We start from the raw sequence: 20862 nt of genomic DNA, 5'->3' as shown, positions 1-20862 counted from the left end.
CATCCCTCACCATACCTTCTCCCACAATCTAATTAAATCCAACTCATCCCTAAAAACTTAATTCCAGTGTCAACTTTTCCAAGAAGCCTTCTCTGACACTTCTCCCCTCTCATTTCCCACCATAGCATCCTCCATCATTAAATCTAACGTCGCACATTCTAAATCTCTGTGGAGGTGTCTATTTCCCCAATTAGAATGAAGATCCTTGATGGAAGGCACTGTCATATTTAAGCATCACAGAGGAGATGATCAAAAACTAGATGAATGAATGAGCAAAGGACAAATAAATAGGTGTTGACTGTGCTGCTTCTGTGCTGGAGCCCTCAAAATGAACAGAATGTCCCTCTCCCACCTAATACTATTATGGGGGACCCAGCCCAGCACTCCTGCTACTGCATCCTGCTTCCAATGTGTAGAGGCTGCTTCATTGGTGTTTTGTTTCTTCTCGGCCCCTGCAGGGCAGTGTATGGAAGTGTTTACCACTTAGTAGTGGTGTGGCCCAAGTTATTGATCCTTGCTAAGCTTCAAGTTGCCATATGTAAAATGGACTCTATTATAGCATCTACTGAACAGAATTGCTGAGAAAATTGAATGAAAGAAAATAAGGTGTGCGGTCAGAACTCAGTAAACGGTAGATGTAACTGAGTTGGAAAATGATTGGTGATAACAGATATACAGGTAGGTGCAGTGGAAGTTCAGAGGTGAAAATGAGTGGCCCGGTGGTGCAGTAGTTAAGTGCGCATGTTCCACTTTGGCAGCCTGGGGTTCACCAGTTTGGATCCCGGGTGCAGACATGGCACCGCTTGGCAAGCCATGCTGTGGTAGGCATCCCACATATAAAGTAGAGGAAGATGGGCACAGATGTTAACTCAGGGCCAGTCTTCCTCAGCAAAAAAGAGAAGGATTGGCAGCAGTTAGCTCAGGGCTAATCTTCACTTAAAAAAAAAAAAAAGAAAACTGTTGCCTTAAGTAGAACATCCCCCTGACAGCAATCCTTACATAATCAATAGCTCTAGGAAGCGCCCTAGTCTTGGTTTTACCGTGATCTGTTACAAAAGACAGTGCTTCCCATTAGCTTTCCGGTCTGAACCAGTGTGCGCAGAATTGCAGCAAGTACAAGAAAAACATGGAGAGAGAAAAAAATCAGTGCACCAGGCCAGGGTTTCCAAAGACTTCAACCAGGCTCCTTGAGAAACTGCAGACATTTGCCTCTTGCCACCAAGTTGTAGTGGTGGGAGAAGGCCTGGCTTATCATTTTACGAAATGAAATTAGTTACAAACTATTCCTTCCCAGCCCAAATCCAAAACTAATCCTTATCCCTGCTTAGCAATTAGTAGGTGACAGTTTACAGATGAAAAAGTTTAGGACTGGAGGCCAAGATCGTGATTTCTGGTCCTGGTTTCCCTGTGGCCAGGCAAGTCACTTCCATCTTCCCTCCTCAGCTCTTTCCTCACTCATGGGAGTGTTAGCAAGAGAACAGGAGAATCTGGAGCTTTCTCAGCTTGGGCATCAATCAAAAAATTTTCAATGGGCAATTACAGGACACCCAGTCCCACACCAGGTGCTTTGGGCAATCCTTGAAGACGTAAAAAGGAAGTACACTGCACAGCAAAGGAAACTGCCAACAAAATGGAAAGTCAACCTACAGAACGGGAGGAAATATTTGCAAATCATATCTGATAAGGAATTAATATCCAAAATATATAAAGAACTCATTCAATTCAATAGCAAAAATACAAACAATCTGATTTAAAAAGGGGCACAAGAACTGAATAGATGTTTTTCCAAAGAAGACATACAAATGGCTGACAGGTATATGAAAAGGTGCTCAGCATCACTAATCATCAGGGAAATGCAAATCAAAACCATGAGTATCACTTCACACCTGTTAGAATGGCTATCATCAAAAAGACAAGAGATAAGTGTTGGTGAGGATGTGAAGAAAAGGGAAACTTTTTGCACTGGTGGTGGGAATATAAATTGGTACAGCCACTATGGAAAACAGGATGGAGGTTCCTCTTCAAAATATCTTGAAGACAGATCTGCACCCCTATGTTCATTGCAGCATTATTCACAATAGCCAAGACATGGAAACAACCTACGTTTCCACTGACAAATGAATGGATAAAGAAAATGTGATATATATAGACAATGGAATATTATTCAGCCATAAAAAAGAAGAAAATCTTGCCATTTTTGACAACATGGATGGACCTGGAGGGCTTTATGCTAACTGAAATAAGTCAGGCAGAGAAAGACAAATACTGTATAATCTCACTTGTATATAGAATCTCAAAAAACCAAACTCATATAAACAGAGAACAGATTGGTGGTTGCCAGAGGTAGCGGATAGGGAATGGAAGAATTGGGTGAAGCTATAAACTTCCAGTTATAAGATAAATAAGTTCTTGGAATGTAATGTCCAGCCCAGTGCCTATAGTCTGTATTGTAAATATGAAATACTACATTGTATATTTGAAAGTTGCTAAGAGAGTAGAACTTAAAAGTTTTCATCACAAGAAAAAAAATTAGTAACTATGTAAGGTGATGGATGTTAACTAAACTTGTGGTAATCACCTTGCAATATATACATTTATCAAATCATTATGTTGTACACCTGTGTTATATGTGTTATACATCAATTATATTGCAATAAAACTGGAAAAAATAAGAATAAATTTTTTTTTTAAAGATTGGCACCCGGGCTAACAACTGTTGCCAATCTTTTTTTTTTTTCTGCTTTATTTCCCAAACCCCCCCAGTAGAGAGTTGTATATCTTAGTTGCAGGTCCTTCTAGTTGTGGGATGTGGGACGCCGCCTCAACATGGCCTGACCAGTGGTGCCATGTCCACGCCCAGGATCCAAACCCTGGGCCACCGCAGCGGAGCGCACAAACTTAACCACTCAGCCACGGAGCCGGCCCCTAAACATTTTTTAAGATAATTTTTTTTAAAGGAAGCACAAAAAGAAAACCACACATCAGAAGGAGAGAAGGCGTCAGAGCCAGGAGAACTAATCTTACGAGTGAGCAGCAGCCGTGTGCTGAACTCAGCTCACAGGGCTCCCAGAGAGCTGATCGTTAATTATTCAGAAATTTTGCAAGCTGCCTGTTAAACTATCAGCAGCTTGAAATCAGCCATAATGGGAGTATCTTCACCAGTGTTATTGGCAAGTGTTACAAATCAGGGCTTCCCTGCCCTCCAGAACTCTTTACCAGCACTCCACTAAGGCGTTCCCAAAATGTAATGCTTTGAGGCAGGCTGTGGAATCACACGGACCTACATTAAAGTCCCAGCTCCACCACCTATCAACTGGGTGACCTTGGGCAGATTATCTGACCCCTTTGAGCCCCTCTCCTCATGTATATGTATGTGCCAGGTATTGCTCTCAGCACTTGATTCATATTAACTCATCGATTCCTCAGAACAACCCTGTGAAGAAGAAACTATTATTATCCCCATTCTATAGATGAGGAAAATCAAGGCAAAGAGAGATGAAGGAACTCAGCCAAGATCCCACAGCCAATAAGTGGCAGAGGCAGGATATAAAGACAGGCAGTCTAGCAGCAGAGTCAGCTCTCTCGCTTTCTTGTCCTGAGCCGCCCACTACAGTAGCCACTGGCCACATGTGGCTATTGAGTACTTGAAATGTGGCTGATGTGAATTGAGATGTGCTGTAAGTGTGAAATACACTTTGGATCTCAAAGACTTGGTATAAAAAAAGAATAGAAAATATCTTTTAATACTTACATTGATTACATGGAGAAATGATAATATTTTGTATATATTGGGTTAAATAAAATGTATTATTATGATTCATTTACCTATTTCATTTTACTTCTTTTAACGTGGCTACTAGAAAATTTTAAATTACATTTGTGACTCACATTATCTTTGTTTTTTTTTTTTTTTTTGGCACCTGAGCTAACATCTGTTGCCAATCTTCTTTTTATTTTTCCCCTCTCTCTTTTCTTCTTCTCCCTGAAGCCTCCCAGTACATAGTTGTATATTCTGGTTGTACTGTGTGGGACGCCACCTCAGCATGGCTTGATGAGCTGTGCCATGTCCGCATCCAGCCAAACCCCGGGCCTCCGAAGCAGAGAGCGCAAACTCAACCACTTGGCCCGGGGCCGGCCGCTCACCTTGTTTCTACTGGAGAGTGCTGTTCTATACTGACCCCATAGCTTGTTGCCAGCATTAAATCAATCAGTACATAGAGAGAACACAGCATGGAGCCTGGAACAAATTCAGCACCCAATAGCAATTATTAATATTACTAAGGCCAGTGGTTTTCAAATTCTATAGTCAAGTCATTTTTCAAGCAACTTCTTATAACAGCTAAAAGAGCAGTTCTGATGGCAGCAGAGGTCTTCTCTCCAGTGGCCCATTCATCCTGGGCACCACCTCCACAGGTTGGAAACCCACCGGCTTAAATCACCTTTAAATATCCTTCAAGCTTTAGCATTACCCATCTGTAATTTCAGAGACTGTGAGGACACAGTATTGGACAAAATCCAAGTGTCTATGGCAATACTTTAAAAATGATCATGGGGCCGGTCCGGTGGCGCAGCGGTTAAGTTTGCACATTCCGCTTCTCAGCGGCCCGGGGCTCACCGGTTCTGATCCCGGGTGCGGACATGGCACCGCTTGGCAAGCCATGCTGTGGCAGGCGCCCCACATATAAAGTAGAGGAAGATGGGCACAGATGTTAGCTCAGGGCCAGTCTTCCTCAGCAAAAAGCGGAGGATTGGCAGCAGTTAGCTCAGGGCTAATCTTCCTCAAAAAAAAAGAAAAAGGATCATGGATCTTAAACGTTCTCACCACAAAAAAGAAGTGATAATTATGAGCCATGATGGAGGTGTTAGCTAATGCTACAGCAATCATATTGCAACATATAAGTGTATCAAATCAACACACTGTACACCTTAAATTTATACACTGTTACATGTCAATTATATCTCAATAAAAATTAATTAATTAAATACCCCCCAAAAATGATCACGGAAAAACACTACCATTTTGCTTGGGAGAATCAAAGAGGTTTGGTCCCAGGTCTAGCCCAGAAACTGAGATATTGTGAATGTGAATAGGGGAGGGTCACCTACGGCCCCTGGATCATTAGCTGCTCGTCCAGCACCTACACACCACGCACCTCTCTACTTCTGCCCCTTGCAACCTGCCGACACCCCACCCGCCCAGAGCCTGGGGACACTCTCGGAGCTGGCTCTAGACACCAACACCGCGAGGTCTAGCTCCAGGGAAGGGTGACAAGTGACACTGAGCCCAGACATCACAATGACTGTGCTGTCCTGAAGGCAACTCTGGGCTCAGTCCGCCCGGCGTCTGCCAGGCAGGCGTCCCAGCTCTTCCTGCAGCCCTCGCCCCTGGCTCTGGTGTGAATGTGTGGACGGGGACAGCAGCCAACTTTTCGCCGGGCTCTCTAACAAGTTCTGCGAGTCTGTTTGTTAAAGAAAAATTCCAGTGGGTGCATCCAACACATGGAACTCAAGTACAGAAATTATATTTATCCGCCCCACTGCCAAGGAGATCACATGCGCCATGAGTCACTCCAGATGTGCTCAAAAACAGAGTCTGTCTGTGCAAGCCCAGTGCCCCAATCCCGGAGAGAGTCGGATTAACAGAGGTCCCAATTTCTGCCCCAACCCCCCACCCCGCTCAGGAGGCAGCCTCTGCCTCCACCCTTCAGAGGCGGGAGAGGGCATCTCTGCACTTCTGAAAGGGAAGGGTGGTAAGAACTATATCGCCACACTGGGACGACCAGTACGGCCATACCTGTAGCTCCTGGGGTCCCACTGGGTTTGAGGGGTGACTTTTCACCTTTTTGGAGGAAAAGATGTGTTGGAAGACATTGCTGCTTCTGCTGTTGTGTTACGATGCTCAGGCTACCGTGTCCCACAGGTGGAGCAGGGGTGAGTTGCTTTTTATTTGTTTGTTTGATGCTCATTATTCTTTCTCAAATACTATTAGGAATTTGGCGGGGGAGCAGGGGGAGGAGTGGAGGAGGAGGAAGGAAATTAGAAGGCCCACGCTCTCCTTTTATCTCCTCTCTGCCAATTGCTTTATGCTTCTTGACATGTTAGAAGGTGTTAGAAGGTGATGGGGAAAATGACAGTGAAAAGAATCAAAGGGGACTGCTGAGGGGACTTGGTGGAGGGAGAGACGCCAAGGGCATCCCTTCTGACCTGCCCGAGCCAAGTCTTCTTTGCTTCACTAAATGTGGCCAGACCCCCTCGAGGTCCCCCCGAGGCCGCTGCAGCTGGGCCAGGCATGGGGAGAGCAGGTGCCCAGGTCTGATGCTAACAGGATGGGACTGGGGGTGTTGGGATGCAAAAGGGTGCCACCTGGGGAAACCCGACAAGAGGCTCTGGGCCTGCGCTGCTCATTATGAGGTCTCCACGCTGCTTCTCGACCAGAAGGGGACACATCTTTGCAGCTGGGTAGACCTGGCGCAGAGGCAGGAGAGGAAGAGTAACCCTCCAGCATCCATGTGTCTGCCCGCCTGCTCCTCCCGCCGGCCCACCGGTCCACCTCGGAAAGGATGGGCCAGCAAGATCTTTTCCCTCACGACCTGCTTCCTTTCCCTTGGGATGTGGTTTCTCAGAGCCGGCACGGCATCTTTTCTCTGTGCCCCAGGACTGGCTCCAGGTAGCCCACACTGGCAGCACCTCCGGCCAATTAGAGTGTATCACTGTTACACAGTGAGGGATCAATAGTGCCGACCACAACCTCCCCATCTGATCTGAAATCTTTCCTCTGCCTAAAGTCGTCTGAGGTCTCTCTCCCGGAAAGAACTGGAAAAAGAATTCAGGCTCATAGGTGTTTCTAGAGATCCAAAATAGGCTGGCATGGCAGCAGGCGGACGAGCCTCCTGGATCTCAAGGAGACATTCAGGGAAGGAGGGAGCGGTCAGTGTGGGAACAGAGCAGTGGATGGATCCGAAATGGGGGAGGGAGGGCAACAAAAGCCACAGCACTTGTTGGGGTTTTTATGCTCTCATTTGCAAGCCTGAGATTAGGGACTTGCCAGTTCTCTGAGCTGAGCTGTGAAATGATTGTTGCGCAGAGACTAATAATTAAAGCAGCATTTTCCTTTTTTCTGATAACATTACACCCTTCCCTCCCTGCTCATCACATGCACAAACTTGGAAGCAGAGAGCAAAGAAACCGTGGCATTGTGTTCTGCCACTTACCCCTGTGTGACGCTGGAAATTTCCTTAATGTGCCCATTAAAAAAAGATGATGATATCCCCTCTTTCCAATGCACAGGCTGTTAGAAAACCAAATGAGGTGATTTGATTTGTAACAAGGCTTGTAAATACGATAGCTACATCATGAGCTACCCTGTAAGGAACTCAAAATTTAAGTCTGCCTCTAATTGGCTGTGTGATCACTGGCAAGTCTCTTAACCTCTCTGAGCTTTAGTTCACAAAGGTAACATTAATAATAACAAAACTTACCCTTACTGTGTTGTTCTGAGGGTCATAATCAAAAATGTAAATAAAATGCTTTGTAAATGATGAAAAACTATATAAACGTTAGCTATTACCTACCACTCACACAAGTGAAAGAGATTCATTAAAGAAAGTTTGAGGTTCTCAACACGCGGTTTGATGGCAACATTCCGGGAGTACCTGCTCTGGCCCCACCCCTCCTCACTGGGGAAGGTCTGCCCCCGAGTAATAGTGACAGTCTCTAGAATGACAGGGAGGCACCGCGCGAAACAGAGACCAAGAGGAGGCAGCTGGTGTAGTTGCCACCTTAGCGGTGCATGGCAGCGTCAGAGTCAACAAACGACAGGAAGCGCCTCCAGCCATCATCAAAAGTCTTCCACGTAAGAGTTTTCTTCATTTTTAACATTTTTTTCTAATTATAGAAGGAAGACACGATTGCCATATTTTTAAGACGGAATGGAAGCCACACCCAAATAAAAAACAATTTTCCAAACGTACTTCCTGTTCCTTTCACCTTGACGCTGACCCCAACCCCAACTCCAGGCCTAAGTTAGAGGAATGCCTTTTGGAAACAGCCTGAGGGCGACCTCTCTCTACAACATCCTCGCCCTCCACCCACCGCACCCCGAAGCCCCCTAACCCCCTCACCACCATCCCAGCTACCGCCCTCACCACCCCCACCCCCGGCCCCCCTCCCCCACCCCCTCCCCACCCTCCCCCACCCCCTCCCCACCCTCCCCCACCCCCTCACCTCCCCCACCCCCTCACCTCCCCCACCCCAGCCCCGCCCACCCCCACCCCCTCCCCACTATCACCCCCTCACCACTACCACCCCAGCCCCGCCCTCCCCCACCCCCTCACTGCTATCACCCCCTCACCACTACCACCCCAGCCCCGCCCTCCCCACCCCCTCCCCACTATCACCCCCTCACCACCACCACCCCAGCCCCCGCCCTCCCTCCCTCACCACCACCATCCTAGCCCGGCCATCCCCCATCCCTCTGCCCCTGCATGTAGAAATGTAGACATAAACCTAAAAGGAATACACCCAGCTGTCAGAATGTCCTTTTTCCTACCATTCTCGCAGCCTCTCCCTACGAAGCGCTCTCTAGGATTCCACCCTGGGAGGTGGTTTTCCATGCTAGGATGGCTGTTCCAGCCTCACCAATTTGATTAAGACCAAATGACTCACCTGCGGTTAGCGTGGCCAGCCCGGGGAAGCTGGACACACCTGGCCTAAGTCACAGCCAGCCCAGGTCCTGCCAGAGCACCACCTCAGGGGATGGTGGGGGGGGGGCTAGCCAGTCTTAAAAAACACACATGTATTGATTACTATAAATATGTATGTTTCTATTAAATACATGTAAATTATTTCTTTCAAAAGTGGTTCCGTAGAGAAGAATGGCCCTTCAGTTATCTGGTGGAATTTGTCGTTTGCGGGTGTCCATTTTAGCGGTGTGTTTCCAGCAGTGAAGGTTCTGTGACGGGAAGGGCCTGGGGTGGGTGTCCAGTAGGTATTGACTGACTGGGTAACTGGAGTAGCATTACTAGGACCACCACGGGTGGCCCCCTCGTTACTCCACAGTCACTGCCCAAGGCAGGTGCTATTCTGACCCTTCACAGGTAAGAACACTGGAGACTGGCGGGGGCACGTGGGGGGAGTTGATGTGCCCCAGGTCACGCAGGGGAAGGAGAGACCTGGGCTTGGACACCCACCCCGCAGCAGGTGTGTGGCACTGGAGCCCAGCTGTACTCCTTCATCCCCTCCCCCTCCCCTCTCCATCCTTCCAGGTGCTCCCCTGCCCCTGGCAGCCCTGCGCTCCCCCTGGGTGGCGGGAGGGTCTGGCCAAAGGGAGCCGCCTCACAGCAGTGCTTTCAGAAGTGTTCCAGGAGGACCCCAACACCCGGGCCAAGATCCTGGCTGGCTCAGAGTACCACTGTGTTTCTAAAGGGCTGGCCTGGGAGCAAAGAAGTAAATGACATCAGTAGGATCTGGCAAAGGATCTTTTATAAATGAGAGCTTGTCGTTTCTGCACCCGTGGTCGATTCCATAGTCTTGCTGCAACTGATTCATCTAAAATCTGGTTGTGTTTGTCTGGATATGTCTGTAGCTTGAATCCATTCCAACAAGCTCTTTGGCGCAGATGCTGCGCACGGTTACGTGGAAACCGTGGTCCGCCTCCATACTCTCTGTCACAGCCAACCGATTTGGGGGATGGGAGGAGAGAAGAGATCTTCATCCAAGATTATGAAAAGTCCTTTGAAGATCAGGCTCAAAGCAAAGACAGTCTCTTGCATTCAAGGAGGCTTCTGCCTGGTGTCAGGGCAAGAAAGCCTGGACCAGCTGAGATGGGGGGAGACGGGCCAGCCTTGACTGAGATCTTTAAAAGTGGCTTCTCCCAGGCCAGAACAGGGGCTCCTCAGACACAAAGGGAGGGCGTGGTGGAGACAGAAGAAAACATCTACTTTCTGATAATTAGCCAGCACCTGGAACTACAAATAAGGTCTAGAATCACCCTGTTAGACAGAGAAGGATTTAGTGAAGCACTGCATTTGGAAAGTAGGGAGTTTGGTGACAAGGATAGTTAATGTGTTTCTATGTGATTATTTATTCATTCAACAAACAGTCATGAGCAGGATGGTAGGCACTGGGAATGCAGCAGTGAACAAAACTGGCAACATCCCATGCCTTGTGGAGCTGACATTCTAGTGAGGGGAAATGGACAATTAACGCTTATATAAATAAGACATTTGGTTTGTTGGATGGCAATAAAGTAGGGACAGGTTAGAGAATATAGAGGATTATAACTCTAAATAAGGCAGTCAGGGAGGGCCTCCCTGAGGAGGTGACTGAAGACCTAAAGGAAACATGGGAGTGAGCCATGCAGTCTCCAGGGAAAGAGTGAGTATTCCAGGCAGGAGGAACAGAAGTGCAAAGGCCCTGTGGCAGAAGCATGCCTGGTGAGCTCAAGGAACAGGGAGGAGGCCTGTGGCTGGAGTGGCGTGAGCCAGGGGAGAAGAGCAGATGAGTTCAAAGGGGCAGTAAGAAGTCAAGTCATGTAGCACCTGGTGGCCATTTGAAGATCTTTGGCTTTTACTCTGAGTGAGATGGAAAGCCATGGAGGGTTCTGGGCAGAGGAGTGACATCGTCTGACCTATGTTTTCACAGAATTGCTTTAGTTGCTGTGTTGAGAATAGAATGAGGGCAGGAGCCGCGGATGGAAGCAGAGACGCCATTAAGAGAGGGGCTCCAGGCTTGGACCAGGAGGCTGGCGGGGATGTGGTGAGAAGTAGCCGGATTCCAGATACATTCTGAAGGGCGCGCCAGCAGGCTTTGCTGCCGAGTTGAATGTGGGATATGAAAGCAAGAGACAAGTCAAAGATGACTCCCAGGATTTTGGCCTGAGCAACTGAGAGATGGGGAAGACCACAGACGAAGCAGGAGGGGCGTGTGTGTGTGTGTGTCTATTGGGAGTTGGGCTGGGAGTCAGGAGAGGGAACTATTACAAATACAAAAGGAGACTCCTGCAGGCAGTTGGATACATTCTTGCCTGGCCTGGAGAGAGAAAGTGGAAAGTCAGTATGGAAGTGAGAGTGACTGGAACTGAGGAGAGAGCCCCAGAGGAGGCCAGGACTCCTCCATAGGAAGAGGCAGGTAAGAAGGAAGAGCAGGCAGCCAGGAGAGATTTTTTTCTTTTTCTTAAGATAGAAGCAGCAACATGTTTTCATGCTGATGTGAAAGATCTAGGGGAGAGGGAAAAACTAATGAGGTAGGACTGAAAAGGTGGAGGGGGGAGTGGCATCCTTTTGAAGACATCATGGCCACATGGGCACCTTGCCTCTCTGTGGGAGCACGGACACAAGAGCAGGAGAGAAGGCAGAGCGTCTGGACAAGAGGCGGGAACCTGGCTTAAGGAGAGTGTAGAGGCGTGAGATAGTCATCTATTTCACAGTGACACAGAGCGAGAGAGTAGTGGGCGGGCAGCATTTACGGGCCCAGGGCGAAGAACCATCATGAGTTTAAAGCGAGATCACTTAACACCGTTGTGTTTTCCTCCAGCCTTCGGTGCACAGGTGCCCGCATGGAACAGGTGGAGATGGGCTGTGCTTTTGCCGAGCGGTTACAGAGGAACGAGGAGGGAGCAAGGAGTTGAGGATATGCGGGAGAGGGCTCACAGGCTTGTAGACATCGGACCTCACCCATCGTATTACGATAAATCGAAGTTAGAGATTCTTCTAAGAATGCGTGATTCATTTAAGAATATGTCTTATACCAAATGCATTCATTCATTCCTAATTAACTACACTATCCTTCCTGTAGTTATTCAGAACTGAAGAACCCCCAGGCTGTGAGGGATGTGCCTACAAAAAGCTAGCGTTGTCCACCCCATCAGCGAGACAGGGTTTTGGAGCCCATGAGATGTGGATTTTAATCTCAGTCCCATGGCAAACAGGCTGAGAGGCCTAGGGCAAATTTCTTAACCTCTAAATGTCTTCACCTGTAACAGGGGATGTCGATACTTACCTCATGAGGTACATGTGGAAAGCACAAAGCACGTTGACTGGCACACAGCGGGCTCATGAGCCGTTATTATGTCTGAGCTCCACATTTTGACAACTTCGGTCTGAGGTCCAGATGTGTCTCTCAACAGAAGACATGGACAGAACACGCTGGAACACAGGAGTCTCTGGATCCAGTTCCTGGAGTAACTTAGGGCATGTGGCGTGACTTTTAGAAAGTGAATCAGCTCTTCCACGTGGGCCGATCCAATGTATCATAGAGACTCAGTTTCCCCCGAAGGCTCATTTGTCCAGGGAGTTGGGGGGAGGGGAGAAGCTCAAGCTTTCCCTGCCCCAGGGCCAGCCGGTGCAGAAGACCTTCGCACAAGGAGACGTGGGGACCTCTGGACCCCTGGTCTGTGTCTACTGGTCACATTGAGTGGCTCTCGCAGGCACATTCACATCCTGAACAAATAGCTGGAGAGTGGGCTGGGTGTGGAACATTGAGTGCAGAAGAAAGAAACAAATTGGCCCAGCTTTGCACTAGGCAAAAGGTACACAAAGTCAGTGATTTTGACAAAATTGTACCAGCAGCCTTCCTGCCTGAGGCTCAACGCTCAGGCGGCACCCAAGGGAGTGGAATCCTTCTGCCAGTCTCTGGTCTCCCCACCCAGCTCCCCTCTGTCTCCACCCTCAGAGGAGGTGCCATCGTCAGTGGCCACCCAATGAGGGGCACTCAGGTCTCCCTCTTATCAGCCTGGTCAAGACTGCGCTGCGCAAAGCAATTTCCTTACCACTCACAGTGAGGAGGGGGCCCAAACTTAAAATGACCTCCATAAATGTAGGCAGTGGGACGGAAGGGAAAGGAAGAAAACCTGGCACAGCCTGAATTGCAGAGTCTCCAGGGATGTTTTATTTTGTTGTTGTTGCTGTTTTCTGCTTTTTCTCCCCAAATCCCCCCAGCACATGGTTGTATATATTTTAGTTGTGGGTCCTTCTAGTTGTGGCATGTGGGACACTGCCTCAACATGACCTTATGAGCGGTACCATGTCTGCGCCCAGGATCCGAACCGGCGAAACCCCTGGCCTCCAAGGCGGAGCACACGAACTTAACCACTTGGCCATGAGGCCGGCCCCTGTTGTTGTGTTTTTAATACTTGGTTTATTTTTAAAATCATTCCAAAATATATAGATTGAGCCTGCACTCAGAGCCCAGCTTGATGCAGACAGCAAGGTCAAGCAAAGGAAGAACAAAACCCATTTCCTCCGTCCCAGGAGCTGGCAATAGCCGGCAAGACGTGAACTGTGTGGCACGGATGCAGAAAGCACAAGGCGACAGAAGGAAGACCACGGTGTGTAGCACGGTTGAGGGCCAGGCTTCCGGGGAACAAGGCTGTTTTCCTAACGATGTGGGAGCAAGTCTAGTTTAAAGCTTTGTGCATATACATCTCAGAGTTGGTCAGCTCTTTTTTCAGCCATTTGCATTTCTGGCAGGGTCCAGCCTTCACTGTTATGGACAAGAACATCGGGAGAGAAAGTATGGTTAACTTTTTACCCAATTTTTGACATGGCCAGACACAGTCTATTTCTCGCCCACCACCTGCAGCGCCCCCAGTGAAGAAGAATTTCTTTTCTCCAGGCCTCATTCACAGGGAATCAGATATGGGCAGCCGTGGACGTAGCTGCCCCAGAGCTGCCTGTGCTTACACAGCCCGAACGGCATAAGGGCCCCTGCCCAACGCACACTGTCAAAGCAGCTACAGCAACCTGAGGGGGGCCAGCAGAAGGTGCTGGAACGATGCAGGGAATGGGAAGAAGGAGGGAGGGGTCCATCTTTTAAGATTCCCCAGCTCCCCACACACACTTTCTAAAGCAATAATCAGTCCCCTAGTCTAGCAGCTAAAGCTATTTCTAACAATCGTCCCCAAACTGTGTTATTATTTTAAATAGTGTGAGAACAAGGACTATTGGAAATGACCACGTTTCCATTATTAAGCTCAGCCTTGAATCAGAAGTGTTTTCTTCCCAGCTCTTTGAGAACTAGGGGTCCAGCTGGGGTGAGCATGTTAAAGAGAGTTGCTGTTCACAGGGAAACGATCGAGAGAAGAAAGCGCAGGTCTAGCCGTGAATAACTTCCCAGGAGGCAGCCATCTGAGGCCTGAGATGACGGCGGCAGAAAGCGCTTGGGGCCCAGGACGTTTATGCTCCCCAATCTCCTTCACCCGCTGGGGTGTGAATTCTATAAAGGGAACAATACCTTTAATTTCACAATAAGAGAGAAGAATTAAAGGAGTAAAGTTGCTCTCAGATCCTACCCTGAGAAGGGGGTTTTACTCACTTTTCACGGTAGGAAGAAAGGAAGGACATGCAGAAAGAAACAGGTCACCTCTGGGTCTGGACCAGTTCTGGTCCTAGAGTCATCTCCCACGAAGGGGAAAACAAGTTCAAAGTACACAGCCTCTTTGTGCCTCCACTCTTTGTCTCCGAGAACACGATGGCCTCGGTCTCTTCAGATGGCCCATCAGCTGAGAGTGAGCTCTGGGCACCACGGCTTGGCTGTGGATCTGGAAGACCCAATGTTTCTCCACCCTGCCTGCCCGTCATAATCACCTGGGCGCTGTAAAAAGTCCTAATGCCTACATCCACCCCAGAGATGCCCAGGAATTAGCCTGGGGGTGTCCTTGGGCATTTGGGTTTTTAAAAGCTCCCACATGATGCTAATGTATGTATAGTCAAGGTTGAGAGCCACTGGGCTAACCTGAGTGCGGCCATTACAGCCAGGCAGCTCCTTCTGTACAACCTCAGGTCAAGCTGCCTCTGATTCTCCACCTTGGCTGCCGTTAGAAGCACCGAGGAAGCTTTTAAAAATCGTACTGTCCCAGTTGTACGCTGGATCCATTAAATCAGAACCTCTGGAGTGGGGACCCAGGCATCGGCATTTTTTAAAGCCCCTCCAGTGATTCTAACGTGCAGTCAAGATTGCCAACCAGTGGAGCAGGAGATGCCTCCTTCTCCTGAGCTCCACCCCATACGACAAGCAGAAGCAGTGAGTGAACAGAGGCGAGGGCTCCTCAAGCCCTGAGATCTTTGATCCTGTGGGAAATCTGGCCAAGAGAACAAACCCTGCTAAAATGCTGGGCTAGGAAATATTTCTCTGGAGTTCACGGGCTCCTTCCCCAAAAATGGTCTGAGCAAGCAGAGCTGGTCACTCTGTCCACCAAGGCCTCCTTCAGCGTGGGGACTTGGTCACCAATAGCTGTGTCTAGCACACACCCAGGAAGGCTGCCAGGCTCTGCTGGGGGTGCAGAAACATAAAGCCATATTTCTTCCAGCCCGGAAGAAACTTGTGGTATAGAGAATAAAGGAGTTACAGGGAACGCAATATTACATCCAACCAGCTTTTTCTAGGAAATGGGAGATGCCTACCAGAGAGCTTTTCAGGAAATATCTTTTAAGTTGAAGCTGTTTCATTTTTCTCTTCTGATAGAAATCCTTCCGAAATGCTTATGCAGTTCCCTGCCTTCTTTAACAGAGTATGCTGGACATCACGGGACCTTTTCTTGATGGTCCAAGGGCACCATTATCAAGAAGCAGAGCTGTCATGTATGGTTATTCAGATTGTGCTTTGCACAACTTCAGGGGGTGCTGCTCACATTGAAGTCTCGTAGATTTTTACAGTGAGTGGCCGAGATCATAATCAAGGGTCTTGAAGAAGCTGCACCTTTTTCTCTCCGCTCTCCACAGGCTTGCCCATCATTTCTGCACAGCGCCCTGGTACATGGAGAGGCCGTGGAGGTGCTCGGGCTGTCTGCTCAGAGCCTGACATGATCCCGGAGAACTGCAATTCATAATGACTCTTCCTACGCTCTGTAATATCCTGTCCTCTTCTCTTGTCTTCAGTCAGTTCCTAATTCTTGCTACCCCCTCTGCCTCTAGCTGCCCATCGTCTTCCTCCAGGTGCCACTTCTAAATGCAGCCACTAAGGAACAACACTGGCAAGTCATCGACTTTATACTAAATACATTTCTAAGTCAGCTGGCCCTTGGGGGAAGCCCTGCGTTTGGCTCTACACACCCCTGGAGACAAGTATCAGGGTCTGTGGCATCTCTCTTCCTTTACTTTGTCACCTGTGTTCAGATGCTTGGCAGCTCTATTTCAGATGGCTGGGGCAGCCAGAGGTCTGATCCTCTGATTCGAAGGGTTGTGAATAAATATAAACCAGTGCTTCATATTGATGAAATAAAGCTAAAATGTGCAGTCCTATTAGGACACAGGATTATTAGGGAACTCGTTTGTTGAATTTGGGGTTTTTTGTTCACTCGTTTCTATTTTGTATTATTTTTTTTCGGTTTAGTGTAAATTCCCTAGAGTATACACATCCCCAGACGTAGATATTTTTCTAAACTTTCTGGGATGGTTCTGATGAGCAGCCGGGCTTGAAATCACTGGTCTGAAATAGTAACATCTGATATGCCTGGGAGCTCTCTGGGACACACCAGAGTTGCCTGTCACCTCTCCCCATTTGCTGTCCACCCCCGCTTCGAGTCAGTCACTCCAAGGCTGGCTGGCTAACCTCACGGGGAGCGGAGGAAGAAGCCATGCGTTGCGCAGCAGCCCGGCGAGCTCACTCTTGTGTCTTTCAGCTGTGCTCTTCCCTGCTGCCCATCGGCCAAAGAGGTCCTCATCCGTGCCGGCGAACCCTGTCCTGCAGACATCCCTGGAGGAGGTAGAACTGCTCTACGAGGTAGGCAGTGCCACGCGGTCAATTCCAGCCACCCGAAGGGCAATGCACCCTCTCTATGTTTTTTGGAGAAGTGACCTGAGCCCCTGAAAATGAGTGACCTCTGCTGCCATAGGGACTGGCCTACACTAATTTGTCAAGGTCATCAAATTCTTCCCATCCCAAAGTAAGGTATTGCTGATACCCACTCTCCTTTCCCACATGCCATAACAGGGAGTGATGGCATTAGGAGCTCAGCTGAGGCAAAACTAGAGATTGGGTTTGGCCCATAGGAGCCACTGCCAGCCCCCGACAGCAGGGTTGGGCAGTCCACCCCCGCAGCGGCTGGGAGGCAGGCTCGGCAGTAGTACTAAGGCGACGCCAAGCCAGTGTCTCAGTGGAGCCGTGTGTCCAGGCGCTGCATACTGTGGGAGCTCCACTCCTGACAGTCTGGCGTCACCCACAGCTCTCTCCTCAGCCTCTCACGCCTCCACCACTGAGACCCCGCTCCTCCTCCAACACAGGTAAGTTTCCCAAGGGAGCTTGTGTGGTTCAGCGGTAAGATCCCAGGTTCAAGGGCTGAGCTTTAGTCCTGGTTCTGTCACTTGTCAGCCATGTGACCTTGCATAAGCCACCGTTTTTCTCTGGGCCTGAATCTCCTCACTGTTAAATGAGGGAACTCAAGTGTGATCTCCAGAATTCCTTCCAGCTTTGACATCCTCCATGCACTGGAACTGTCTGGCAAAGAAGGAGCCTGCTGTAGCCAAGCAGGTGAGCCAGGGGACCAATTTCAAATCCTGCTGCAGGAGCGGAAAGGAAAATGCACAGCCTTTGCCAAGGCTTGAACACGGGGGGTCGTATGAACGGATCTGTGTTTTAGAAAGATAACAGATAGCAGCATGGAGGATGGGTGAGAGCCGAGGGAAGATGGAGACAGAGGGAAGACTTGGAACTCCGAGTCCAAGAGGTATTAGATTCCCGATACGAGCCTGGCACTGAGCAGGGACGCACATGACAGACACTGCCCCCACTCTTAAAGAGCAGGTGAGAGACGAAGACAAATCTGTGTATCCCACTTCATTCCTAGCACAAGTTTTGCATCTTTCAAATTCCTAGCTTCTGATAAAAAATTTTCCAAAATAATCTGTGCGTGCTTTAGAATGTCTTCGGCGGGTGGGAGGGAGAAAAGGATGAAGGAGTTGACTAGGACACTGGAAACAGTAAGCGGGCACTTCAACAGTGACTTTGTACTAGGCACAGTGTTAGACGTCGTCCATATTTGTCTTATTTACTTCTCATAATATCCCAGTGAAGTGTAGTTACTAATCATTTCATAGAGGAGGAAAATGAGGCTCAGAGAAGTTAAGTAACTCATCCAAGGTTACACAGTAAGTGGGAAAGTCGGAACTGGAACCCAGGTCTCTTGGATTCTGAAGCTCTTTCCACAGCTGCCTCCCTAAATGAGCACGTGTGGTAATGAATACACTGGTGTCCTCAGCGATGCCTGAGTGCCTCATGTCTCCCCACGTCCCGCGTTTCTCCCCAGTTCCTGCTGGCCAAACTGGAGATCAGCCCTGACCTGAAGATCTCCATCAAGGACGAGGAGCTCGCCTCCTTGCGCAAGGCCTCTGACTTCCACACCGTCTGCAATGAAGTGATCCCCAAGAGCATCCCAGACATCCGCCGGCTGAGTGCCAGCCTCTCCAGCCACCCTGGCATCCTCAAGAAAGAGGACTTTGAAAGGACAGCGCTCACCCTGGCCTACACAGCCTACCGCACAGCCCTGGCCCAGGGTCATCAGAAGAACATCTGGGCCCAGGCCCTCCTTAGCCTCTTCCAGGCCCTGAGGCATGACTTGATGCGGTCCTCAGGCGCCAGAGTGTCTCCCTGAGAGACGCCACACCAGGACCACCGAGCAGGGACCAGCACATGCAGTAATGCAGAAATTCTTCATTCTCTACTCCATTTACAGACACCAGCTACAAAACACATACCACCAACTCAGAGCAGCAGAGATAAAATAAGCAACCCGATGCCCTTTGCCCCTTGTAGCTTCCTGACAAGCACACCTGACTCCTGTCACAAGGTGACCTGGGCTAGAGTGATAATTCCAGATGCCTCCAGAGGCCAAAGGGTTTATCTGGTGACATGCAGGAGTCTGAGGTATGCTTCAACACTGAGTGACTGCCACAAACACCCTAGTGTGAGGACAGAGCCAAAGGAGACATCAGAGAGGTTTGGGAACAGGGGGAAGATGGAGACAGATTTCTTTGGTCCTAAAAGATCAGGGTGCCAGGTTGAACATCTTCCCAAAGGTTCTATAGTAAGATACAAAGAAACTAGAGCTGTAGCCAAATAAATACATTGTTAGCCAAGGATAGACTTCCCAAAAGCCACCAAGAAGAATCAGTTAGAAAATCAGCAATTTCATGACCTATGTGTCTTGACTCTTCTTTTCTGAAGGCTGGTCTAACACAGAGGAGAAACATGAAGGGGGCCTTCAGAAGTGCTACAGTCATGCCTTGTCTTTTGAACAGAGAAACCATGCTAATTCAGAGAAGGTCATCGTAGTGAACAGGTGGCGCCAGCAGCCACGCTCATCTATCCTCATGCTAAAACTATTTAGCATCATCAGAGATTTAAGTGCTCCACATAAAAATGATTTTTAGGTGACAGAATTTTACCCTTTCAAATGACAAAACTTCCATTTTAGCAATATTGGTATCTTTTTAAACTATATATATGAAACCCCTTAAGCTTCTATTTAGTATCTTTGCAACATTCTAATGAAGGAGTCAGAGGAGATAATCTCTAAGATTCCTCTACTTCTGAAATTTTCACAATCCTTTAACTAACTATGAGATATCACGGGGAGGTCACCTGGTCCTGAGAGGTGTGCTGGACTATTTGTACCAACCCTGAAAGATCCCAAGCTAAAAAAAGAAAAGAAAAAGAAAGGTCGCAGGCTTTGCGATTTCTGTATCTGGTGTGAGCTTTTCTGCTGCCTTCCTCACTGTGAGGCTGTACAAGTGCACTTTTCTTTGACCAACCTAACTCGTGCTTTGCAATTTGTTCTTTCTCAGCCGCCACAATCTAAAAAACAAGATAGCAAGCTTGTTATAATTCTATGTTAAATAAGAGTTAATAGGGGGCCAGCCCTGTGGCTGACTGGTTAATTTTGTGCGCTCCACTTCGGCGGCCCAGGGTTCAGATCCTGGGTGTGGACATCGCACCGCTCATTAGGCCACGTTGTGGTGGTGTCCCACATACCACAACTAGAAGGATCCACAACTAAAATATACAACTATGTACTGGGGGGATTTGGGGAGAAAAAAGCAGAAAAAAAAAAGAAGATTGGCAACAGTTGTTAGCTCAGGTGCCAATCTTTAAAAAAAAAGAAAAAAAGAGTTAAGAGATGAAGGCCTCTGCTAGGAGGAAAGTACCTGGTTCTAATAAAGATTCCTCACCAGCTCAGAGCTCTCGCTGTCGTCTCCTGGGTTCACAGCTGGGTTCTGGAGACTAAAGTTGCAAGAAGTCTGATCTTTGAATGAGTGAGGAATCATTGGGCTGAATTTGATTCTGAAAAGCATATTTAACAGCTGTCATTTGATGATGACGAAAGCTGGTCTGGACTTCTTCAAAATCTTTGAACAAGTGAGCTTTGCCAAGCAGCACAAGCTGCATGATCTTCGTGGAGAAATACTAGGATGCAGGAACAAGATATTCGTCATCCGAGGGAAATACAGCTTTGCGTCCTGATGTTCTCAGCTCAGAAGATGAATAACTGTCAGTCTCTCTCTCATTGTCATTCCCTCGTTTTACTCCTCTTTCACCTCTCTTGATGCAGACTCTGAAACATGCTTTTTTGTTCAATTTTTCTCTTTCTAATATTACGTGTTCTCTTTGACAAAAGCAGTCCTCTCGTCTTTCTCTCTTTTTATTTTTGTTGGTGTCTCTGCTGCTCTACCTTTAGACCTGATTCTGTTTATCTTTGTACCCTTTCTTGAGGCAGCTCCAAGTCTCTCCTGGTTGACTTTTGCTCGCTCTGTCTCTGCCGGCCCGCCCTCTCCGTGAGCTCACTGTCTTTGGGTATCACTGTCTGACTAAAACAAAGGTCAATGTACAGACAGGGTTGGGATTGCCCAGAAGGCAGATTAGCCGCATAGCCTA

At 48.4% G+C, this 20862-nt stretch overlaps 1 protein-coding gene across 1 annotated transcript; it reads left to right on the top strand.

Moving 5' to 3' along the window:
• Positions 1-5324: 5324 nt before the first annotated feature.
• FAM180A (family with sequence similarity 180 member A) lies at positions 5325-20604 on the top strand. Its single transcript, XM_014839349.3, has 3 exons — positions 5325-5931; positions 16616-16716; positions 18239-20604. The coding sequence occupies exons 1-3, from the start codon at positions 5856-5858 to the stop codon at positions 18581-18583; spliced, it is 522 nt and encodes a 173-aa protein (XP_014694835.1). The 5' UTR covers positions 5325-5855; the 3' UTR covers positions 18584-20604.
• The last annotated feature ends 258 nt before the right edge of the window (positions 20605-20862 follow it).

This window comes from Equus asinus, chromosome 1, assembly GCF_041296235.1.
Source record: "Equus asinus isolate D_3611 breed Donkey chromosome 1, EquAss-T2T_v2, whole genome shotgun sequence".
Lineage (NCBI taxonomy): Eukaryota > Metazoa > Chordata > Mammalia > Perissodactyla > Equidae > Equus > Equus asinus.
The sequence above is the reverse complement of the archived record's forward strand: the minus strand, read 5'-3'. Positions and strand labels throughout refer to the sequence as shown.